We start from the raw sequence: 26,198 nt of genomic DNA, 5'->3' as shown, positions 1-26,198 counted from the left end.
GCACGAAGGTCAGGAACTTATGTATGTTAAAATATTATGACGAACATTTTCAGACGTAGCCTCTAACCTGAAATGCCTCCATTTTTTGGGTGGCCAACTTCAGACACCTTGAGCTTGGTTTGCTAAACACTCAAAAAACTCCAGTTACAATATTGCAAACATGGACAATATCTAGACAGAATCTGTATCCGTGTCAAGAATGGGAATTCAGTGTGCAAAACAAATTGAGTTAAATAATGTATTTAACACATTACATCAACTTTTATATCTCTCATAGTTACAATGATTCAAGGAATATATTATAGGTTTCTTGAACAAATGGAGCCTGCCCACACTAAATGAGTCAGATAAAAATCAATTACATTGTAGATTCTTAACTGTGGAAACAATCAATGTCACTTTAGTCCCCTCCTTAGCAACAGCAGATCGGTTCTGGTCAACAGATTTTCAAGTTGGTTGGTGCAAAATATTTTTTATTTTCTTCATATCTTAAGAAAAAAAGTAATATTTATTTGAGTTCCTTTGAGCATTGAAGGCTCCTTGCTATTGAAGGACAGGAATTAGTAAAGATTTATTTCTTGCCTTTGTCTTCTTTGAACAGGATAAGCATCATTGTAATGACTCACTCACACTTATTTAGTATGTCCCAAGTTACTTTCCCTTCCCATAATCAGATGGAGGGCCCCATCTCAACCTATTTAACAAATGCCAAACTGCTGCCTTTGAAACTGACATTGCAGGAGGCTTTCATAAAATAGAATTTTGAATACTTTGGGCTAAATTTTACCATCAGACACATAAACTCAGATCCCACTGAAGTCAATGGGAATTTTGCATGAGTAAGGACTTGGTAAAAACTGAATGGAGACCTCAAGATTTGGCACATCCCATTTTTCTTTAGGCACATCCTGTTCTAGTCATCCATGAACCTTACGCGCTCACCATTCTTCTGAATCACCCAGTTTACTTTCCTCCTAATATTAGAGTGGTCTGCTGGCATGCATCTCTTAGGACTGACTGGTATTTCTTGTGGTTGGATTGGTTCTTTCCTGGATAGTGTAGGATTGTGATAGGAGTGGGTGGCTGCAATATGGCACCAAAACAGTTTTCAAGCATTATTAACTTTGTCCTTTTTTGTGTGTGTGTGTAAATATGATTTCTTCACAAGTGTTATAACTACAGGTCTACTTAAATCCTGGAGAAATCACACATTTTTCACAGCAGATAACAAATTTTGCAGACGTGTTCATACAGAATATATGCAAGTATTGTACTGTACTACTGTTACCTTTGTAACTTGCCCTGGATAAGGAAGTCCGCTAAATTATTAATAAAAAGTATAATACTCAAAGTTGTACATAAAGCTTAGAAATACATGTTTATGCTTACCTAAATAAAATATCAGAGGGGTAGCCGCGTTAGTCTGAATCTGTAAAAAGCAACAATACTTCTGTTAGTCTTAAATGTGCCACAGGACCCTCTGTTGCCTAATAAAATAGTCCATTTTATTTGTAAATGCCAGCATGCAGCATCCACCAGCAGTTGCAACTGACATATTCTGTCTCTGTGGGGTTACTCCTGGGGGAATTCTGCACCACTGCATGCACCACTGCATGCGTGCATAATTAATGAGCCACGCATATTTTTAATTTTTTGTGCAGAAAAAAAGCTTCTGCTGAAAAGTCGCTGCAGTTCTGCCTTTTGCCCACCAGAGGGCGCTGTGGTGATAGGACACAGCAGCAGCTCCCAGCCAGCTAGGGAAGAGAGCTTTCTTCCCAGCTGGCCAGGTCAGGCCTGAGATGGGGCTATGGGGAGACAGTCAGCGTGGGGTGCTGGGGGGGGGGTCAGAAAAGGGCTCATAAGGGCTAGTGGGGGAGGACAGACAGGGGAAGGAACTGAATGGGATTGGAGGCATAGGGCCACGAGGGAGGGGAGTGAAGGGCCACATGATGGTTGGGGTGCAGAGCTACATAGGGACAGAGGGTGTCTGAGTGGGGGCCCAGAGACACATGGGGAGGGGGTGCAGGGCCACATGGGGATGGAGGGAGTAGGTTTCAGAGTGGGCATGAAGGGACACCTGTGCCTGACTGAATGGAAGAGGCTAGGGGTCAGCCAGGGTCTGCATGGGGGAAGCTCACGAACGGTCCCTCCCCACCCCCCCAAAAAAAATTGTTCCGTACTTTCCCACCCATACCCAACAACCCTCCAAGTTCACACCCAGGCTCCTTCCTAGCAATTATTTCCCTCTCCCTCAACTCCTCCAGACCCCTGACTCACCCAAGCCTTTGAACTGCTTCTGGGGGGTGGGGGGAATACAGTTGTATTGTAGTTTAAATGAATTAGTACTCAGTTCTGTATTAATATGCCTAGTAAGGAATCTATTTGTCAAAAAACAATTTCTGAATTTTGTTTGTTACAGACATATTTGCTGACAGGTATTTTGGAATAAATGACCAAAAATAACTGAAAATGGTGTGATTATATTGTGTTATTTTGGCAAAATATGAAGAATTTTGCAGAACTTGAAATTTTTGTTGCAGAATTTTTAATATTTTGGTGCAGAATTCCCCCCCCCACCCCCGGAGTATGGGGTGAATACCTGTCCATATGCTGAAATTGCATGTTCTGCATCCACAGAATTGGTAGGAACTGTAAGGCAGCATTTTGCCAGCTTGCAGCGATTTGGAAACCAATCACAAACAGAGTCCCAAAACTCAGTTACTTTTACTGGCATCTGGTATTCTTTGACAAAGGTCAAGTAAGCAGCACATTTATTGTCATGATCTTTCTCCCACCCAGAAATTGCTTGAGTTAGCTCAGGGTCAAAACACAGAAAAGACACCTGATTTAGGTAAAAAATGTGAATAGCACTCAAAAAGTAGGTATCTGGTTATTTAAACCAAGATGGTAGTACCTGGAGTACTGGTTTAACTTCTGCTATGGACTAGAACATTTCTTGTCTGAGGCTATTTTCAGCTTGGCAGTCTGAAAGTTGTTGCGATGCCATATCTTCAGTCCATATGATCAAATCTATCAGTTTGTTGTATGCTTTGAATCAAAACTGGCCGACTTTCAAACCATGTTAGAAGTTGCATGAACTGGATTGCATTCTCAACCATGACCTTCACTTGTTCTTCAGTGTTGCTCTCTTTTAACAGATTAGAGACTTTAAGCACAGAATGTGTGATTTCAAGCTCCTCAACCACAAATTGTTGGTAGTATTTAATATTCCTTGCATGGTAAGTGTAACAGGGTGCTGGCCAGGAGAGCCTGAGCCAGGCCCCTGTTAGCCCAGCTCCAATTAAGAGGAATTAATTGGCCTTGACTGGGTGTGGCTCGCCTAGGGTCTTGAGGAGAAACACCTGCGGGCCTTATTAGCAAAAGGGCTATATAAAGCTGGCAGGAAAGAAGCCAAAGGGGGGAAGAGGAAAGGAAGGAGCCTGTGGCTGTAGATCCCTGCTGGCTGAGGAAGCTAGCTGCGCCCCCAGGTGCTGGCTTGAACAGACTGTATATAGATGGTGGTGGGAAGTGACACTGCGAATAAAAGGGCACTGGTGCTTGCACTCTAAGCGCTCTCTGGCTGATTTGTGGCACAAGCAGCACAGGGCTCCATTACACGTGGGGGCTTGTCCGGGATATCGGAGCCAGCGAATGTGGTTGGTGACTCAGAAATGGAGGAGACTCTACAATGGCTGGTAAAACAGCAGGAACAGATGCAGCAGGCCCTACAAGGTTTCCAGCAGTCCCACCAGGCTGAGAGACAGGCCTTACTAACCTGGCAGGCTGAACAACAGCGGAGCCTGCAGGAGTTTATCCGGGAGCAGACCGGCGTACAGGAGCAGCTCCTACAACGCATGGTGAGTCCTGCAGGAGGGGAGGGCACCTGGCCGCCGGGCTGGGGACTTTGCAAAATGAGCCCAGCGGATGATCGGACGCCTTCCTTGGGACCTTCGAGCAGGTAGCCATGGGCGCCGGGTGGGAGAGGGCAACGTGGGCCCTCCGACTGGCTCCGTACTTGACAGGCGAGGCTCAAGCACCTATAAGGCCTTGAGTGAGGAACAGGCCCAAAATTATGAGGCAGTAAGAGCGGCCATTCTGGACCAGGTCAGAAGTTCCGGACGGCCCGGTGGACAGCGGCAGTGCGGCCCCGGGTGTATACCCAGAGACTGATGGACTGGGCCACATGCTGGCTGAGGCCAGAGGCGCATACCATGGGGGAAATAATGGACACCCTGCTCCTCAAACAATTACTGCAAAGCCTCCTTGAAACCATTCGGGTCTGGGTGAGGCGACACCAGCCCGGCACCGTCGAGGAGGCCGTCAGATTGACAGAAGAGTACATCGAGGCAGAGGGTCCCCGGAGGGAGGACCGACCCTGGAAGGACAGGGAGCTGGGGAAGAGGCAGGCAGAACCTTTTTACGGGAGAAGCCAGGAGAAGAAGGGGGAGCCCTGAGGAGTGCCCAAAAGGCCCACCAGGCTGACTTGTTGGCACTGTGGGAGACCGGGTCACACAAAACGGGACTGCCCAGATATGGTGGGCGTAATTTTGTGGATGGACTGAAGTTGAGGGGCGAAAAGAGGGGCAGAAATTGTCCACCATCCCCGTGAGGATTGGGAGGAAACCCCAGACCGGCCTGGTAGACATGGCTTCAGGCTGTTCACTCATACAAAGGGGGCTGGTGAAGCCGCACGGGCTGGTGGCGGGGGCAAGGGTGGCCCTCGAGTGCATCTATGGGGACAAGAAGTCCTGCCCTGTGGCCCAGGTGCCCCTGGAAGTGAGGGGCCACTTTAAGTGGAAGCGGGTGGGCGTGCTGGAGGGGCTACCATACCCGGTGGTGTTAGGTAGAGACTGGGGCCCCTTACCTAGAAGGAGGCGGAAGGGTGCCGAACGGGGGGGTGGATATCCTAAGCCCTAGGATCCCAAGAGGGGCAAAGCCCCATTGGCAATGAAAAGACTCCTAGACAACAGAGCCCAGAGAAGGTGGACCCGCGGGAAGGGTATATGGGGGAGCTGGCCAGCCTGAGCCCTTTAGAAGGAGGGACGGGGCAAGTGGAGCCCCCCACAACACCGCTCCCCGTGGACGGGATCCAGAACCTGTGCGGTAGTGTGGGGGAAACTGAGGCGCAGGAGGTCCCACCACAGGGCGGGATGGATCCGGACCCCCATCAAAGGTAGAGGGGGAACGGACGATGGGACGCCTGCCGAGGTGTGACTGATGTGATGACCTACGAGCAGAGGCGGAACTATGGGGGCAGCCACTCCCTGAGCAGTGTACGTTCTGCAGGAGGGAGATGGAGCAAACATCAGCAGATGTGGCCGGGGATCGCTCGGCCAAGGCCGGGGAACTTCCCCGGAGCGGGCCCCCTGGGAAAAGGCCGAGGTCGGCCGGACCTTGCGGCTCCTAAGTGGGGAGACCTGTAACAGATGAGCGGCAAACAGCGGAGGCTAACAGAGGGAGTTTGCCTGTGGAGAGCCCACTGAGCCTTACATCTCGCGGGCTTCTGTGAGTTGCTGCAACAGCTGAGGAAGCTCTTAGAAGGAAGGTGATATGGAAGGTGAGTGTTCAGTTGTAACCTGCACAGGTTGTGCCATGTTTGTCTTTCTTCCACAGGACAGAAGCGACTTTGTCTGTACAAAGTGCAAGCTGGTCTCCATATTGGAAGAGAAGGTTCGAAGTCTGGAGAAACAAGTATCGACCCTGCGTTGCATACGAGAAAATGAAGATTTCCTGGACAGACGTCAGGATATGCTTCTACAGGCACAACGTTCTGAAGAATCGGAGCAGGTTGCGCAGAGGGGACTGAGGGACGGTGAAGAAAATTGGCAGCATGTGACCTCCAGAAGAAGGAAGAGGAGCGTCCATGTACCAGCAATGGAGATACAGGTGAGCAACCGTTTTCATGTTCTCTCCACAGGTACTAATGCGGAGAGTGGAGTAGATGATACATCTGAGGGAAGGGAGCAGAAGGAGACTCCACCGATTGGAAGGCATGAGATGCACTGTCCTAGGGATGGGGGTTCCACGACCACCGCTCCCAAGAGAAGGAGGAGGGTGGTGGCGGTCGGGGATTCCCTCCTCAGGGGGACTGAGTCATCTATCTGCTGCCCCGACCGAGAAAACTGAGAGGTCTGCTGCTTGCCAGGAGCTAGGATTCACGATGTGACGGAGAGACTGCCGAGACTCATCAAGCCCTTGGATCGCTACCCCTTCCTGCTTCTCCACGTGGGCACCAATGATACTGCCAAGAATGACCTTGAGCGGATCACTGCAGACTACGTGGCTCTGGGAAGAAGGATAAAGGAGTTTGAGGCGCAAGTGGTGTTCTCGTCCATCCTCTCTGCGCAGGGAAAAGGCCTGGGTAGAGACAGTCGAACTGTGGAAGTCAATGAATGGCTACGCAGGTGGTGTCGGAGAGAAGGCTTTGGATTCTTCGACCATGGGATGGTGTTCCAAGAAGGAGGAGTGCTAGGCAGAGACGGGCTCCACCTAACAAAGAGAGGGAAAAACAGCTTCGCAAGCAGGCTGGCTAACCTAGTGAGGAGGGCTTTAAACTAGGTTCACCGGGGGAAGGAGACCAAAGCCCTGAAGTAAGTGGGGAAATGGGATACCGGGAGGAAGCACGAGCAGGAGAGTGCAAGAAGGGAGGACTCCTGTCTCAGACTGAGAAAGCGGGACAATCAGCGAGTTATCTTAAGTGCCTATACACAAATGCAAGAAGCCTGGGAAACAAGCAGGGAGAACTGGAAGTCCTGGCACAGTCAAGGAACTATGATGTCATTGGAATAACAGAGACTTGGTGGGATAACTCACATGACTGGAGTACTGTCATGGATGGATATAAACTGTTCAGGAAGGACAGGCAGGGCAGAAAAGGTGGGGGAGTTGCATTGTATGTAAGAGAGGAGTATGACTGCTCAGAGCTCCGGTATGAAACTGCAGAAAAACCTGAGAGTCTCTGGATTAAATTTAGAAGTGTGAGCAACAAGGGTGATGTTGTGGTGGGAGTCTGCTATAGACCACCAGACCAGGGAGATGAGGTGGACAAGGCTTTCTTCCGGCAATTAGCAGAAGTTACTAGATCGCAGGCCCTGGTTCTCATGGGAGACTTCAATCACCCTGATATCTGCTGGGAGAGCAATACAGCGGTGCACAGACAATCCAGGAAGCTTTTGGAAAGTGTAGGGGACAATTTCCTGGTGCACGTGCTGGAGGAACCAACTAGGGGCAGAGCTCTTCTAGACCTGCTGCTCACAAACCGGGAAGAATTAGTAGGGGAGGCAAAAGTGGATGGGAACCTGGGAGGCAGTGACCATGAGATGGTCGAGTTCAGGATCCTGACACAAGGAAGAAAGGAGAGCAGCAGAATACGGATCCTGGACTTCAGAAAAGCAGACTTTGACTCCCTCAGGGAACTGATGGGCAGGATCCCCTGGGAGAATAACATGAGGGGGAAAGGAGTCCAGGAGAGCTGGCTGTATTTTAAAGAATCCTTATTGAGGTTGCAGGAAAAAAACATCCCAATGTGTAGAAAGAACAGTAAATATGGCAGGTGACCAGCTTGGCTTAACAGTGAAATCCTTGCTGACCTTAAACGCAAAAAAGAAGCTTACAAGAAGTGGAAGATTGGACAAATGACCAGGGAGGAGTATAAAAATATTGCTCAGGCATGCAGGAGTGAAATCAGGAAGGCCAAATAACACTTGGAGTTGCAGCTAGCAAGAGATGTTAAGAGTAACAAGAAGGGTTTCTTCAGGTATGTTAGCAACAAGAAGAAAGTCAAGGAAAGTGTGGGCCCCTTACTGAATGAGGGAGGCAACCTAGTGACAGAGGATGTGGAAAAAGCTAATGTACTCAATGATTTTTTTGCCTCTGTCTTCACGAACAAGGTCAGCTCCCAGACTGCTGCACTGGGCAGCACAGTATGGGGAGAAGGTAACCAGCCCTCTGTGGAGAAAGAAGTGGTTCGGGACTATTTAGAAAAACTGGACGAGCACAAGTCCATGGGGCTGGATGCGCTGCACCCGAGGGTGCTAAAGGAGTTGGCGGATGTGATTGCAGAGCCATTGGCCATTATCTTTGAAAACTCATGGCGATCGGTGGAGGTCCCAGATGACTGGAAAAAGGCTAATGTAGTGCCCATCTTCAAAAAGGGAAGGAGGAGGATCTGGGGAACTACAGGCCAGTCAGCCTCACCTCAGTCCCTGGAAAAATCATGGAGCAGGTCCTCAAGGAATCAATTCTGAAGCACTTAGAGGAGAGGAAAGTGATTAGGAACAGTCAGCATGGAATCACCAAGGGCAAGTCATGCTTGACTAACCTAATTGCCATCTATGAGGAGATAACTGACTCTGTGTATGAGGGGAAAGCAGTGGATGTGTTTTTCCTTGACTTTAGCAAAGCTTTTGATACGGTCTCCCACAGTATTCTTGCCAGCACGTTAAAGAAGTATGGGCTGGATGAATGGACTATAAGGTGGATAGAAAGCTGGCTAGATCATCGGGCTCAATGGGTAGTGATCAACGGCTCCATGTCTAGTTGGCAGCCGGTTTCAAGTGGAGTGCCCCAGGGGTCGGTCTTGGGGCCGGTTTTGTTCAATATCTTAATTAATGATCTAATGATTAATGAATTAATGGAGGATGGCGTGGACTGCACTCTCAGCAAGTTTGCAGATGACACTAAACTGGGAGGAGTGGTAGATATGCTGGAGGGTAGGGATAGGATACAGAGGGACCTAGACAAATTAGAGGATTGGGGCAAAAGAAACCTGATGAGGTTCAACAAGGACAAGTGCAGAGTCCTGCACTTAGGACGGAAGAATCCCATGCACTGTTACAGACTAGGGACCGAATGGCTAGACAGCAGTTCTGCAGAAAAGGACCTAGGGTTTACAGTGGACGAGAAGCTGGATATGAGTCAACAGTGTGCCCTTGTTGTCAAGAAGGCTAACGGCGTTTTGGGCTGTATAAGTAGGGGCATTGCCAGCAGATCGAGGGACGTGAACATTCCCCTCTATTCAACATTGGTAAGGCCTCATCTGGAGTACTGTGTCCAGTTTTGGGCCCCACACTACAAGAAGGATGTGGAAAAATTGGAAAGAGTCCAGCGGAGGGCAACAAAAATGATTAGGGGGCTGGAGCACATGACTTATGAGGAGAGGCTGAGGGAACTGGGATTGTTTAGTCTGCAGAAGAGAAGAATGAGGGGGGATTTGATAGCTGCTTTCAACTACCTGAAAGGGGGTTCCAAAGAGGATGGATCTAGACTGTTCTCAGTGGTACCTGATGACAGAACAAGGAGTAATGGTCTCAAGTTGCAGTTGGGGAGGTTTAGGTTGGATATTAGGAAAAACTTTTTCACTAGGAGGGTGGTGAAGCACTGGAATGGGTTACCTAGGGAGGTGGTAGAATCTCCTTCCTTAGAGGTTTTTAAGGTCAGGCTTGACAAAGCCCTGGCTGGGATGATTTAGTTGGGAATTGGTCCTGCTTTGAGCAGGGGGTTGGACTAGATGACCTCCTGAGGTCCCTTCCAACCCTGATATTCTATGATTCTATGATGCTTTCTGAAGTATTCCCTTAGTTTTGGATTCATTTTTTTTCTAAAGGTACATTAGCAGCCTTGAAAGCCTCCACTAGCTCCATTGTAGTGCTTCCCCCCCCCCACCCCCGACTACTTTCAATCATTCTTGTAAACATCATGGACACTTTCGCTTGTTTTTTGTTCTGACCTGTAGCCTCTGTACGTGCTTTTTGTTTAATATGCAATTCAGACTCAAAATGGCAACCAATTATGTTTTTTCTGAACAAATCCAGAGTCACATTGTAAGATGAACAAAACAATTTACCACCTGAACCTTACTACATATAAGGTTCTCCATGGGTACTGCTTCACACTAACCAAAGCTGAAATGTTCTTTGCTTTTTTTGATTTGTCAGCCATCTTTATGTACAACAATCTTTCACTCAACCTGTTTGTGCTCACTTATCATAAATGTTGACACACTCTCAATCAACAATCTACTGTAGTGACTGCTGTGCTCACTTTAGTCTACGCCATGCAACTATCCACTATGATGATTGGAATGATATTGCATGATTATAGACAACTGTTTTTGCATTGTGGCAATCACAAGTTTAGCAGCATATTTTTTGACTAATACATATTTTTATTTTGAAGGTTAATTTTGTTGTTGATCCCATATTTCACATTTCTGTGAAATGGTGATCTAAGTAGGCCTCTAGTTATAACTGTTAGGGCTGTAATCCATTCTCTTATTGTAGGGTTGCTGCAAGTTTATGGTGTTTTGAATAGTATAGTGTTAAAATCAGATTTTATTCATTATATTCCTTATTTAGCTAATCCTTCTAAATCTGTATTGTCCCTTAACAAACACAAAGATGTGGTCCTTTGTATATCAAGTTTTATTTCCCTTATTTTGTCTAACTCTTCCCTCAAGGACTTGTGTATATATATCAGGACACATCAGAAACAGATGTTGATAATCCTATGTGTGTTGTTTACACCCCCAGCATTCACTGGATTCTCTGAATTCCAGATGGCACATAGACTAGAATGACTATCTATAAGATTAGAATGGGTTTAGCTTCAAATGTGCATCTGTCTGTTTTGTAACTTTAATTCCTTGGTCTAGACCGCCCTGCTCGTTTCACCTTTAGTATTCCTCCATACTTGCCTACTCTTAGTGAAGGAAGAAATCATATTGCAAGTAGCTCTTTCTTTCAATACATTTTTGAACTACTGTTCATCAGAAGGTGGTGAATTTAAAAATTAATTACTTGTTATATTAGTGCTTTATTTAAATCTCTCAGGAGTGCATAGAATTATACCTTAAATTGCAGCAATTGATATTGGAAAGATTAGAAACTGAATTTTCCACAACTTTCTAATGGTTAAGAATTCAAACTGTAGAGCAGGGGTTCTCAACCTGGGGTACATGTACCCTTGGGGATATGCAGAGGTCTTTCAGGGGGTACTTCCAACTTATCTAGATATTTGTCTAGTTTTACAACTGGTTACATAAAAAGCACCAGGGAAGTCAGTACAAACTAAAATTTCATACAGACATTGACTTGTTACACTGAAATGTAAGTACAATATTTATATTCCAGATGATTTTATAATTATATAGTAAAATGAAAAAGAAAGCAATTTTTCAGTAAGTGTGCTGTGATGCTTTTGTATTTGTCTGATTTTATAAGCAAGTAGTTTTTAAGTGAGGTGAAACTTGGGGAGGCGGGTACGCAAGACAAATCAGACTCCTGAAAGGGGTAAAGTACTCTAGAAAGGTTGAGAGCCACTGCTGTAGAGTGTGTAGTCTACTGTGTATAGTCCTAGACCAAGTCTTAGCAGACCTGGATTCTATTCCTATCTTTACTGCCGTCCTGCTAGATGACCTTGAACAGGTCACTTCCCCTTTCTGTACCTTTGTTTCCCTTCCCAGCTTTTGTCTGTCTTGTCTATTTAGGTTCTAAAGCTCTTCAGGGCAGGGAATGTCTTATTGGGTGTTTATACACTACCTACCACCAGTTTGGACACAGCACATACAAAAAGAACTCCTTCTCCCTCCCAGTCTGTGTGTGACTACTTAATCTGCTGCTGCCTTCAAAGAAAAATGAGGCTGGCTGGCTGGGGCTGCTGTCCACTGTGCTGTACAATTCCTAAGGCCTCCAGGAAAGCACACTGGAGCCATTACAAGCACAACTTATCAGAGGACGCTGATCCTGGAAAGGTGTCAGGAAGAACAGAAGGTGAACATGGGGGTCAGAGTGAGAGAGGTTGTGTCTTTGGTTTTAAAAACAAAAAGAATTTAAACAAATCCTTTGTAGAGCTGTATAGCATCTTGAATAAAAAAAAATGTTAGGAGGAAAGGGAACCGTGAACTGAACTGAAAAACAGCCTTTAAAGACAGCATGAGCCTGAGGCAATTGTTGTTACTTTGCCTGCCCGTGCTTTTAGGGAGAAACAGATTCACTGTGTTGCACAAATAAGGAGACAGTTGAACCCCAGAAACTCCCAGATGCCCTTATATTTTAATTTAAAAGACAGCCTATATTGGGGGCAGATTCAGTTCCTGTCTCACGGGCCCACGCTTTGGCTTTCACACAAGAGCCATCGAGCTGGGCACAGGCACCGCAGGCCAGCACTCCGGCTGCCTCCGTGCAAAAGTTTGCAGCGGCGATGTCCGCTCAGGGCGCAAGTGTTTTCACTCTGTGCTGTGACATGGTGCTGAAAACGCCTGAGCGAAGTGCAAAACTGCCCGCCCCAGTGGTGCTGCCTCGCCCGCCCCTCAGGGGCTGGATTCCTCCCTTTGCCGTCCTCCCTCCTGGCCAGGAGCCAGGTAGGGCTCGTCCCGCTGTCTCCCCTTTGCTTCCCCCTGGCTGATCCCGCGCTTCCCTCGGGCCCCGCCCCCGCCCCTCGTGCGGAGACGGCCCCTCCCCTCCCCTCCCCGTCGGCCCGGCCCCAGCGCTGGCTCCCGGGTTTCCCTATCCCGAAGCGCAGCAGCCATCTGGCGTTTCGGGACGCGGCTGCAGTTAGGCGGACGCTATGGCCGAGGAGCGGGACGTGTTCCTGAGGGCCCGGGGCAGGACACTGAGCGCCTTTCGCGAAGGTACGCGGCCGCCTGGAACTCGGCGCCCGGCGGAACGTTTGTGTGGGGGGCGCGGGTTTCCGCTGGGCTCTTGTCACCGGGGCGCTACCAGGCTTTGGGGGGACGGATGCGCAGGCCCCGTCTGGCGGGGTGCGGGAGGCTGGGGGAGCCAGGGGCGGGGGTGAGGGTCTAGGAGAGCGTGCAGATGCGTTGGCTGCGGGGTGGGGCTGACCACCAGGAAATGGGGCCGCCGAGCGGCGGAGGGTTACGACTCTAGCAAGGACTGTGGAACCGCGGGGGTCCGGTCGCGCCGTTGCTGTGGGGCCTGGTGGAAGGGTCACTGTCTTCCCAAGCCGCGGTGGAGGGGTCACTGGCAGCCCCCGCCCGCCACAGCGCAGCAGGAGGGCGCTTCACGTACACTCCCGCCCGTCCGCGCCGGACTCCGCAGTCTGAGGTGTCCTACACCCGTGAACTACCAGCGATAAGATGACTCCGGTTCCCATTGCCCTGCTCCACTTACTGCAGGGCCCCTCACCCCGAGTGATTAACTCTGTTAGACACAAACATCAATCCATAATATCAAATATCAAATATGACATAGAGTTGGCCACTAAGTCTAGTAGGCTGCCTCCCTCGGTAGTTCATGGCTGGTGTGTTTGAGACTATTGACTGCCCCTGGCCCATTCATACCACCTCCTAGTAACGCTTAATTCTTTGTAAGTGGTCTGGGTGATGATCAGTTTATGTCTTGATGTACGAGTTTAAGGTTACCATTATGTCAGATTTCATAATTACACATAGTCCCAGGTAGTTTATGGCTAGGTTAACAAAGATTGATTTAATATATCTTGAAAGTCAGATGTAGAAAAGGTGTAGATTTTATCTCTGTATTTGTCCTTGAATTGGTTTGCTGAGGTGGCTAGAGCGCTAAGGGCACAAAGCACCAGGCAACTTTGTCATATTTTCTTGCCTTCTTGGTGTTCATTGGAAATATTTGGTCTTATTGCCAAATTTAAAAAACAAAATCACCAATTTTGAGCCTGTGAAATACATGTTCACTCATTCTGGCAACCTATTAGTTACCGATGGGCTTGGTGGTTTGGAACAAAGCACTTAGCATTCTTGGAACAGGTAATAGACCAGCCCCCTGGTTACATCAGCTGTATAGTGAAATCTCAAGGAAGGAATATCTAGTAACAGCGAAAACATTGCTGAACAAAACTAGATCCAAAAACTTAATGAAATATGGTTGTATGAGAAGAGCAACAAACAAAATTGTCCCAAACCACATTCTTTACAAGTGTTTTCTTTTTGCCTCATATCATCTGGTAACCTGGTATCCTTCAGATACCTCCAATAAAATCATCTTTCTGCAAACCAGTATTGGTTTGGACTTACAAACTTGTGTTCAGTGTTTATCTGCCACCTCTAGCTGAGATGTTTCCTTGTTCTAGATTTAGTCTGTTCTTTTGAAAAAGGCTAAAGTTCAACGGAAGAAATGTTTAAATTATAAATAAAGTGCTGGAAAATGCAGATCCCAGGCTCCATAGGCCCAAGATTCTTCCATCTGAAAATGAAAAATATTTGTTCACATTTTGGGCTGGGGTTCCCAAATGTCTTTGTTGTTAATCTGTTCCACAGACATCATTCTGTTCACGAATCTCTCAACTACTTTGAGATGCCTCTCACTTGTAATGTTATTCTGGCATAATATTTTTTTTCAAAAAACATGAAAACACTACCCATGGGCCTCATTTCCTTTTCTTATTGTTTCTTTTGCTAATCCCTCCTTCTACATTCTATCCCAGAATTTGTGTACTCAGCTTTCACACTGCTAGTTGTAAATGGATCCATATTGACTTTAGGCTTGTTTTTTTTTACAAACTTTCCTCCAAATTCCTCATTGTCTAGAACAATTATAGTGTTTCAGTTAAGCTGCTTGGCCCTCTGTAGTTTAGATAACTAATTTTGCCAAAAAAAATCACACATTTTAAAATGCTTGGTTTGCCCAATACAGTGTATTGTAAACAATTTTTTTGGAATTGTATAGTGCAGTTTGAAAATGTGATCATATTTATCTAATGCCATAGCTAGGGCCCTGTCAATTTCACGGTTGTAGGATTTTAAAAATTGTAAATTTCATGATTTCAGCAATTTAAATCTGAAATTTCATGGTGTAGGGATCCTGACCCAAAAAGGAGTGTTGTCTGGGGGGGGGAGGTCGCGGTACTGCTACCCTTACTTCTGCGCTGCTGCTGCTGGTGGCGCCACTGCCTTCCCAGATGGAGAGCAGTGGCTCCTGGCAGGGAGCCCAGCTCTGAAGGCGGAGCTACCGCCAGCAGCAGCACGTTATGGTTGTCATGGGTTCCCCCTGGGGTGCCACCTGGAACTGGGGTACCACTGAGCCCCCTGACCAACCAGCCTGGGCTCCCACTCACACTACTGATGTGACCAGCTGCAAAACTTTCCAACTTGCACTTTCACCAGCATTCATACATGTAGGGGCATACCCAGCTGCAGTTACACATAGGCTCTCTAACCACCAGCTTCCCAGCCTGGGACCTCAGAGCAGTACTGTCCTGCCCTCGTCAAATCTGGCCAGTATATGGGTTTAATACCCGGTCTGCCTCTTCCTCAATGTGAAGAGAACAATGCACACTTATAACCAAGGAGAGATTTTCCCCAACCACTCTAGTCAAAGCTCACTGGTTTAGATTAAAACAAAAACAAGTTTATTAACTACAAAAGATAGCTAAAGTGATAGCAAACAGATTAAGGCAGATTATCTAGCAAATAAACAAAAAAAAATGCAAACTAAGCTTAATATACTTGATAGATTGGATACAATTTAGCAGATTCTCACCCTAAGAGAGGATACAAGCAGGCTGCAGATTCTTAAGGCACAAGCTGCATTAGCTTTACAGCTTGGGCTTCTCAGGTCTTTATACACAGGCTAGAAATCCCTTTAGCCTGGGTCCAGCATTCCCTCCAGTTCAGTCTTTGTTCCTCAGGTGTTTTCAGGAGTCTTCTTGTGTGGGGAATGAAAAACCACAGATGATGTCACTGCCTGCCTTATATAACTCTTGCGAATGGCAGGAACCTTTTGTTCCAAAGCTTGGTTCCCAGACCAGTTTGTGGAAAAATACTGACATCCCAAGATGGAGCCCAGCATCATGTGGCCTGGTCACATGTCCTTGTAGAGTCATACCAGCCATCACTCTCAGGCTGTTGGTAGCCTTCTCAGGAAGGCTCACCAGGTGGAAGATAAGCTTCTCCTAAGGCCTATTGTTCTCCCTAATGGCTCATTGCCCTGAATAGGCCCTTCCCAACCAGCTATCTAGACTGAAAGCATCTTGTCTAGTGGGCATTACCTAGGTGTAACTACATTTGAAATACAGAGACAGTCAATATTTATAAGTTCAGATACAAAAATGATACATGTATACAAATAGGATAATCATATTCAACACATTTTAAATTTCCCAATGACTCCTCTCAGACTTACCTTGCATAAAATGCATCATAATTATGCTACAACCATATCATAATAATATCACTATGAAGAGTGGGGTGCAGTGTCATAATGGTATTGTCGCCTTCACTTCTGCACTGCTGCTGCCTGCAAAGCTGGGCCTTCAGTCAGCAGCTGCCACTCTCCGGCCACCCAGCTCTCAAGGCAGCAGCACAGAAGTAAGGGTGACATGGTACGGTATTGCCACCCTTACTTCTGTGCTGCGGCTCGTGGAGCGCTGCCTTCAGAGCTGGGTGTTTAGCCAACAGCCGCTTCTCTTCTGTGCTGCCTTCAGAGCTGGGTGGCTGAAGTAAGGGTGGCAATACGCAACCCCCCTAAAATAACTTTGCAATTTCCCCCCCCCCCCCGGCAACTCCCTTTTGGATCAGGACCCCCAGTTTGAGAAACGCTGGTCTCCCCCATGAAATCTGTATAGTATAGGGTAAAAGCACACAAGACCAGATTTCGTGGACTGACGTGTTTTTCATGGCTGTGAATTTTGTAGAGCCCTAGCCATAGCTCCGTAGAAGTGCAGCAGAACTTCTAAGGGCAAAGGATTTGGAGGAATAGGACAGATAGTTTTCAACTGTATAGGAAGCAGGCAAAATAGAGAAAAGTGATTGTACAAGTAGCAGTACTGGCAAGCAGCCACTAGTTTGTGGAGTAGAAAAGTATGTTAAGGGAAAGGAATTTTTTGTTACTACCTTGGAACTCTTTGTTGCAAGTGACTTTTGTGGAAAGTTCTGCCAGATGCACGTTATGCTTATGTAATAAAATCTATATATTGTGGATAGTCATTTGAGAAAAGCCTTATATATATATATATATATATATATATTTTTTTTTTTAAACGAGGCTTTAAAAATTCCTCAACACATTTTACATTTAGAATACACTATTTTACAATTGCTAGTTAAATAAGAAACACTTAATTTTAACAGCATTAAGACCACCCCAATTTATTTAAAGATGATTTAAGAACTAGCTTGTTTTTCTTACCTCTTCCCCAAGGTGATGGATATCACAGTTGTTAGAGTCCCAGCCACTATTTCCACCTTGTTAGCAAGTTTTGTGATGCTTTGGATGATGGATGCTGTATAAAAATAAATTTGTATGTCTCATCTAGGGAAATACACACTTCTCCGGGCCAGCTCAGATTTTCACAACAATTAGGCAAACTTATGGCAGGTTTTGACTAATGCACCATGATTTCACGTTGCCATAACATATATTCCACCTCCCTCCAAGCCTTTTAAAAAACTTCTTTAAAAAGTCCGTGTTTTATATAATGGGATTAAATGTTAACATTTGGGGGTGAAGATGAAAAGGAATGGAAAATCCAGTGGCAAGAGGTCAGCCTTTCACAGTACTCAGTGCACGCAAACCTATTTTTCTTAAAATAATCAGGTTAACAGATGCCACTCACATACACTTATTGCCTAAGTATCTTTTAAATCTTTGTATTTTGCTAATGCATATTGTAAATATATATAAGAAACGTTTTTCAGCAGAAGGTCATGGAACAGTTTACGTTGGCCAAGAAGCAAAAGCCTCTTACATACATTCTATGGTGGTTGCTAAGACAAGACTTTATTAAATAACCCTCTGTCTTCTGGTGGTTTGCCTGATAGATGAAATCAGTCTTTGTACCTGCTCATAGAAGCAATAATGGCAACATTTTTTAAAGTCACAATTAGTGAGAATTTTTGAGTATTGAACAGGAAATTATAAATTATTTACTACAGTGTTCTCCAACCTTTTTACGCCCAAGATCACTTTTTGAATTTAAGGGCAACCCAGGCTCTACCCCGCCCCTTCCCCCAAAGCCCTGCCCCGCTCACTCCATCCCCACCCCCTCTCCTTCGCTTGCTCTCCCCCAACCTCACTCACTTTCACCAGGCTGGAGTAGGGGTTTGGGAGGAGGTGAGGGCTCACGGCTAGGGCCAAGGGCTTCACAGTGTGGGAGGGGGCTCTGGGCTGAGCCTGGGGCAGTGGGTTGGGGTGCAGGAGGGGGTACAGGGTGCTGGCTCTGGAAGGTGGGGCAGGGGGTTGAGGTGCAGGTGGGGATATGGGGTGCTGGCTCTGGGAGCGGGCTCAGGGTTGGGGTGTGGCCTCCCGCTGGGCAGCACTTACCTCCAGCGGCTCCCGGTTGGTGGTGCAGCATGGCTGCCACTAAGGCAGGCTTCCTACCTACCCCGGCCCCATGCCGCTCCTGAAAGGGGCCAACATGCTCCTGTGGCCCCTGGGGAGGAGCCCAGGGGCACATGGCTCCGTGCGCTGGCGCTCTCTGCAAGCACTGCCCCTGCAGCTCCCATTGGCCAAAGCTCCCCGGTCTCAGCCAATGGGAACTGTGGCAGTGGTGCTTGCAGGCAGGAGGAGTGCGTGGAAGGAGACCCCTGGCCGCGAAGCTGCACTGGCCACTTCTGGGAGCGGGTGGGGCCGGGGCAGGCAGGGAGTCTGTCTTAATGGCAGCCCCACTACACCATGGGAGATTGCGATCAACTGGGAGATCCTCTAGGATTGACCAGTCAATCATGATCGACCGGTTGGTGACCACTGATTTAGTAGAAGCACTTTATTTTTGAAAAACAAGCTGGCTCTGGGCTGATAAGAGTGAAAATACATTTCCTTGGAGGAGAACTGCAAAGCAGGAGGGAAAAGTTTTGCCCCTTTACCTTCTTTCTGATGTATGAAGATTGTCTTGTTTGTTTCTTTAAAAATATTAGGGTCTCACCTCTCTCCCTCTGAGTCAGCATCCTCTCTCCCACTTCACGCAGAGGGAGATCTATAGCTTAGCTTACAACCAAATGTAACATCACTTAAAACCTTCCAAGATTTTGCCAGGACTCACCAACAAAGGAAGGGAAGTGGGAACCCGATATTTCTGACATTCCATGTTTTAAAAACAAACAGAAGGCAAGCTTGGGGTAATTTTTATTTAAATGAGTGTAAATGGCAACCCAAAAATATTTTTTTGCTTTGCAGTTCTTGTTTAACCATAGTTAGCACGCAAGACAGGTTATTTCAGTGTTAATTTGTGGGGTTGTGGGGAGGTGAGTTGAAATCCCTTGAGCACTTGTCTGTCAACAGGCATGGCTGTTTCTTGGTTCTGTTTGGTTTAAATTCTTATATTGTGCTCATGCCCCTGGCATATCAGTGCCTCTGTTCTCCTTCAGTGCCATAGTGTCCATGTAGATATTGTTGTCAAGAAAAATGAATTTTATATGGACTGTCTTTATTTCATGAAGTGTCATGGTGTCTGAAAATGCCATGGTTGGTGTCTCAAGCCAAATAGTTAGTGTCTGTTTACAATGGATAATATGACCAATTTATATAAAAAGTGTATTTTATGAATGGGAAAATATGAGAGAACCGAAGAATGGCAGAGAAGATTTCAAAAAGTCATGCCAAGACATCAAGAGCTCCTTTCTGAAGACCATGAGTAAAGGCTTAAGACCCACACAGGTCACTGAAATGCCTTTCCTTGTGCCAGATCAGTCTCTCTTCTAGTGAGCTTTCCTCCTGCTCTGCATTGCTACTAGTGTGTTAGGATTAATTAATTGAGAGGTCACAGAAGAATTAATTGAGAAGTTCAAGATGTTATTGGTTCCCTCTTCTAAGTTCTCATTATTGACTCCTGAGGAAGCTATCACCTGTATCCCGTGTGTGCATGTAGACATGGTTGGAGTAGAACAAGAAGCAGAAACTGCTGCTGAAATAGGGGCACAACAACATGACATTCTGGAGCTGGCCGCCTTCTATGGCAGTTGTTTGGTACGCATACCAGTACTGGAGGCACAGGAACATAACATTCCTTGAGAATAAGAGTTCTGGGTAGCGAGTCAGTACACGCAAGTGGCTCAGGATCTTTCTTGAGCTCCAAAATGAAACTTCTGTATGTACAATGGACATTAGTGCAATAGTGGTTTGCAAAATACAAATTATTGAAGATATTTATGAAAGCTTCTGAAATTATTAAATGTACAAGATCGTATGCCATATTAGTGTCTCTTTGAAAGATACCGTGTATAGTGTAGCATCAGTATAAGTCTCGTACAAAGTTATTTGCTAAGGCAGCTCTGTTTGGGAGTAAAATGTCGTATTGTCAGTTCAAATATAATTCTAGCTATTGTAAAAATCTAGGGTTTTCTTTAGCTTTTATATGATGTACAGCTATGGTATTCTGATTTCTCTGTCATTTTCGGAGTTATGCATCCATGTGTTGCATAAATTGTTACATTTAGGTAAAGGACAGTAAAAGCACTGAAGAATCATGGCAAAAATATCTTCTGCTGGTGGACTGTTTTGATTTGTGGGTAGTGTTTCCCTTTTAAAAAAACCCTAAACTGCCATTGTGTAACTTTAATGGGGTGTAGAAGGGAGGGGAGATGTTATGTTCACAACAAATTGTAATCAAAGATCAATACATTCAGCCGAAAATGAAAAATTAAGCTAGAACCAGTATGGAGAAATGTTCCATGTGTGGAGATTTCATATAGCTAGTCTAATAACTCCTTAAGTAGTGTTGTGTCACACCACCATATTGGGAAAACAAAGTATTTTTTGAGTGACCTTGTAAATAAATAATTTCTCAGCTGGTAGAGGCTTAGAGCAAAGTGAATGTTATATCCCTGTCCCCAGAGGGACTGGCTCTTGACAATTCTAGTTCCTGTATGCATTTGTGGGGCATAGAATTCTTCCAGAGTAAGAGATTTGTGTTACTGTAGGGAGAGTTGTGGCACAGGCTATCTCTGTTGTTTGTTTAGGGATCATTTGACTGGATATTGAGTCATAAGGACACTAGATCAATTTAATTTTAAAATGTGAAACCATGCACATACCTTCAGAAAGTGAAACCTGAACTAGGAAATGTGAATTTTACCACTGCATGTAGCGCCTCTGTAGCTTGGAAAAAGGAGTCAAGAATTCAGCCTTGTTGACCAGCTAAACTTCTAGGCTGAGATTCCAGAAAGCTCCACCCAGGCAGATGTCTTTAAGCCGTTTTGTGCTTTCAGGATTCTGGGCTCGTTTGGGGCCTTTGTGCAACCTCCAGCATAAATTGGAGCAGCCAGTTAGCTGGCTATTCCACAGCTCAGAATCCCCCAGAGCGCTGTGCTATGTCCCTGTCCCCTCATGACTCCAGATCCACTCTTGGCATGACCCTCATTCCAGGTTTTCAGAGGGTGTAGCATTGAGTCACCTTTGATAACTCAGTGTGGTGCCTGTTGCTGAGGGGATTTTTCCTTGACCCCTTGTGGGGAAGGAGGGCAAAGTCCCTCCACAGTAACTCATTTAGGCAGCAAAACTGTAAACTATGATAACATAAAGTAAGACTAGAGGTTGTTTGACAGTAAGACTTTGTATGTAATGGGAAACACAACTCACTTTGTAGTGAGACATTCACCATAGTTTAGTCATTGATGAGATGCTAATAGCTTTTCAAAGAAGTTACTCAAACTTGTAATCCAATGACAATAGAAAGTAATTTTATTTTACTTCTTGATGCCAAGTGGTGGTGGGTTTAGGAAGGCTAAACTAAAAGCATTGGGGAAGAAATGAGGAAGAAATCCTGTATATACAGGAAAAAGAATGGGGAGTACTTGTGTCACCTTAGAGACTAAAATAAATAACAAATTTATTTGGGCATAAGCCTTCGTGGGCTAAAGCCCGCTTCATCAGATGCATGCAGTGGAAAATATAGTAGTAAGATTATATATATAATACACACACACACACACACACACACACACACACTGAGAACATGAAAAAATGGGGGTTGCCATACCAACTCTAAGGAGACTAATCAATTAAGGTGGGCTATTATCAGCAAGAGGAAAAAAAACTTTTGTAGTGATAATCAGGGTGGCCCATTTCAAATAGTTGACAAGAAGGTGTGAGTAACAGTAGGGGAAAAATTAGCATGGGGAAATAGTTTTTAGTTTGTGTAATGACCCATCCACTCCCAGTCTTTATTCAAGCCTAATTTAATGGTGCCAGTTTGCAAATTAATTCCATTGCTGCAGTTTCTCATTGGAATCTGTTTTTGAAGGTTTTTTTTGGTTGAAGAATTGCAACTTTTAGGTCTGTAATTGAGTGACCAGGGAGGTTGAAGTGTTCTCCAACTGGTTTTTTAATGTTATAATTCTTGACGTCTGATTTGTATCCATTTATCCTTTTGCATAGAGACTGCCCGGTTTGGCCAATGTACATGGCAGAGGGGCATTGCTGGCACATGATGGCATATATCACGTTGGTAGATGTGCAGGTGAATGAGCCTCGGATGGTGTGGCTGATGTGATTAGGTCCTATGATGGTGTCCCTTGAATAGATATGTGGACAGAGTTGGCAACGGGCTTTGTTGCAAGGATAGGTTCCTGGGTTAGTGTTTTTGGTGTGTGGTTGCTGGTGAGTATTTGCTTCAGGTTGGGGGGGCTGTCTGTAAGCGAGGACTGTCCTGTCTCCCAAGGTCTGTGAGAGTGAGGGATCGTCCTTCAGGATAGGATGTAGATCCTTGATGATGTGCTGGAGAGGTTTTAGTTGGGGGCTGAAGGTGACGGCTAGTGGCGTTCTGTTTCTTTCTTTGTTGGGCCTGTCCTGCAGTAGGTGACTTCTGGGTATTCTGGCTATGTCAATCTGTTTCTTCACTTCAGCAGGTGGGTATTGTAGTTTTAAGAAGGCTTGATAGAGATCTTGTAGGTGTTTGTCTCTGTCTGAGGGATTGGAGCAAATGCGGTTGTACGTTAGAGCTTGGCTGTAGACAATGGATCATGTGATGTGGTCTGGATGAAAGCTGGAGGCATGTAGGTAAGTATAGCGGTCAGTAGGTTTCCGGTATAGGGTGGTGTCATAACTATAAAGGGAAGGGTGACAGCTCTCCTGTGTACAGTGCTATGGAATCCCTCCTAGCCAGAGACTCCAAATCCTTTTACCTGTAAAGGGTTAAGAAGCTCGGGTAACCTGGCTGACACCTGACCCCAAGGACCAATAAGGGGACAAGATACTTTCAAATCTTGGGGGGGGAAAGGTTTTTGTGTGTGTCCTTTGTTTAAGTTGTTGTTCGCTCTTGGGACTGAGAGGGACCAGACATCAATCCAGGTTCTCCCCATCTTTCTAAACAAGTCTCTCTTATTTCAAAATTGTAAGTAAAAGCCAGGCAAGGCGTCTTAGATTTACTTTGTTTTCTCAACTTGTAAATGTACCTTTTACTAGAGTGCTTATCTTGTTTGCTATACTTTGAACCTAAGACAGAGGGGATTCCTCTGAGCTCTTTAAGTTTAATTACCCTGTAAAGTTATTTTCCATACTGATTTTGCAGAGATGATTTTTACCTTTTGCTTTAATTAAAAGCCTTCTTTTTAAGGACCTGATTGATTTCTCCTTGTTTTAAGATCCAAAGGAGGTTTGGATCTGTATTCACCAGGAGTTGGTGAAAGGAAAGAGGGGGGAAGGGTCAATTTCTCCTTGTTTTAAGATCCAAAAGGGGTTTGGATCTGTATTCACCAGGGAATTGGTGAAGGTCTCTCAAGGCTTCCCAGGGAGGGAATTCTTAAGATGGTGGCAGCGGACCAGAGCTAAGCTGGTAAATAAGCTTAGAAGTTTTCATGCAGGCCCCTACATTTGTACCCTAAAGTTCAAAGTGGGGATACAGCCTTGACAGGTGGTGTTTGTGACCATCGCTTATTAGCACTGTAGTGTCCTGGAAGTGGATCTCTTGTGTGGAGTGGTCCAGGCTGAGGTTGATGGTGGGATGGAAATTGTTGAAATCATGGTGGAATTCCTCAAGGGCTTCGATGGTCACATAAACACCACCCTATACTGGAAACCTACTTACCGCTATACAGGGCTGGTGCTACCATTTAGGCAGACTAGGGCGCCAAGATTTGGGGGTGCCAAAAAGCGGTGCCCCCATTTTTTTTTTTTTTTTTACAGTTTTCCTACGCCCCCTCCCCGAGCGTGCGGTCGCCACTCCATTTCTCCCGCCTCCCAGGCTTGCAGTGCCAATCAGCTGTTTGGCGCTGCAAACCTGGGAGGGGAGGAGAATTAGAGCGGGGGCGGTGTGCTCGGGGAGGAGGTGGAGCAGAGGTGAGCTGGGGTGGGGAGCTGCTGCGGGGGGGGGGCGCCTCAGGGTGGGGGGAGGGGCGGGGAGCTGCCACAGGGTGGGGGGGGGCACAAGGTGGAAGTTTCGCCTAGGGCACGAAACTTCCTTGCACCGGCCCTGCCGCTATACTTACCTACATGCCTCCAGCTTTCATCCAGACCACATCACACGATCCATTGTCTACAGCCAAGCTCTAACGTACAACCGCATTTGCTCCAATCCCTACTCATTCTTTTTGCTGATACAGACTAACACGGCTACCACTCTGAAACCTGTATATACAGGAATACTTTAGGGAAACAAAGGAACAACAGCTGTTAAAAAGTACATAGAATGATGGTTGAACAGTCAAAATAATGGGAACCAGCTGTTGCAGAATTTTGCATCTTTTAAAAATACATTATAGAGTGATTACCAATGCCATAAAAGGATCATTCAAAGCTGTAAAACCAAAAGTCAGCACGCACACCCTTACAATTTAGGGCACTCTGCATATCCAGCCCAGCACGTGAAGAAATTCTAGTGGTTCCTCAGACTTCTGTTGCTTAGAGAATAATTAGTGTTCTGCATTTTCAGTTTTTATTTGTTTAAAAAAAAAAAAAAATCTGGGAAATTTAGTGTTTATTTTCCAAACATTAAAACTGGAATGAAATCAGGTTAAAAGAGAAAAATCGGGAGTGGGAAAAAGAAAAACAAAAAAACTTTTGTAATATGCACATTTTACTACAGTGTAACTGAAACTATTTTTAAATGTAGAAAGGTACGTTTTGTCTCTCTCAGAGCTCGTAGTTTTTCCAGAAACCTGGTTTGCGTACACTCGCATAATTTTCTTCCAAGTATTCTCACTCATGTTAAGCCTCTTGCTTTCTTGGAGGTAGCCCAACTTTGAAAAGGTGCTCTCTGAATCAATAGATCCAGGGCTACACTCAAAGCTTGCCATGCCACTTTGCTGAAGTTGGGAAGTGTGTCTTGATGATTGTTCCAAAAAGCCAGCACATCCAGTTTTGCATTGTCAGAGTTAGGCAAGTTCATGAAAGTAGTAAATTCCCCTTTCGGATTTGAAATTCCATCGTCCGTGGCAAATGATTGAAACACTCTGGCATAAGTCATAGTCTGCTGCAGAATTCACCTTGAGAAAGGTGACACCTAAAATGACATTCCAAAAAGGATCTTTGGCATCAAACACTTTGGGGTTCAGATTACAGGTCATGGTCATCTCCCATTTCTTGCTGAGCATTGTGTTGAAGGTTTTGAATGCTTTTTTGGTTTTCTCATGCTCTGGGGTCAGAAGGATTTCCAGAAACAGCTGGGTTTTCTTGATGTACGTTTCTCTTGCAGCTGAGATTTTGGTTGTCAGGATCCAGTAAACATCTGTATTTGCAAATGTGTTGGCAATAGCTGGAGAAAACGCCAGTGTTTTCTGTGTGTCACGCAGTGATTCCAAGTTTTCAACGATGAATATTACCTTGGTGCACAGAATCTGGAGGTCATTCTGGTTATTTGCTAGTCTCGTCAGTGTTTCCGCTTTAGAACCAACAAACTCAGGATGATCGAGGAGATGCATTAGCACAGTCCACACATTATTTACATGATAGTCAACAAAGTACAAGCTCATTAGCCAACGTGGCACAAAAGGGGTAGGTAACACTGATCTACAATTTTTGAGAAGTCGTCTGCTTCAGAGATTAAAATGTGCTATTTATTATGTATTTTGATGTGCTGAATTCAAATATGACAATTAAAACAACTGATTGGCTACTGTTTCTAAGATATTTAAGTTTTTACATTTTATGTCTATGTATATTGTGTAGATAGTAGAGTTTTAATCATAAATTGTAAACCTAGGTCTCTTCATGTGTTTATGGTTGCTTTACATGATAATATTTCACCTGTCCTGTTTATGTAACACTTTAAAAATCAGCAAAAGGGTTATATCAATAAAATCTATTATGAAACAAAAGGCAAAAAACTATTCTGTACAT

At 45.5% G+C, this 26,198-nt stretch overlaps 1 protein-coding gene across 1 annotated transcript in view; it reads left to right on the top strand.

The window, feature by feature from the left end:
- The first annotated feature begins 12,477 nt into the window (after positions 1–12,477).
- Positions 12,478–26,198, top strand: part of CPPED1 (calcineurin like phosphoesterase domain containing 1) — an 88,420-nt gene continuing 74,699 nt past the window's right edge. Inside the window, exon 1 of the mRNA XM_065412423.1 lies at positions 12,478–12,628. Within this exon, the coding sequence (XP_065268495.1) occupies positions 12,565–12,628 (64 nt within the window). The 5' untranslated portion in view covers positions 12,478–12,564. The remainder of the gene's footprint in view (positions 12,629–26,198) is intronic.

Source organism: Emys orbicularis, chromosome 10, assembly GCF_028017835.1.
Source record: "Emys orbicularis isolate rEmyOrb1 chromosome 10, rEmyOrb1.hap1, whole genome shotgun sequence".
NCBI lineage: Eukaryota > Metazoa > Chordata > Testudines > Emydidae > Emys > Emys orbicularis.
This window is presented reverse-complemented; position numbering and strand designations above follow the sequence as displayed.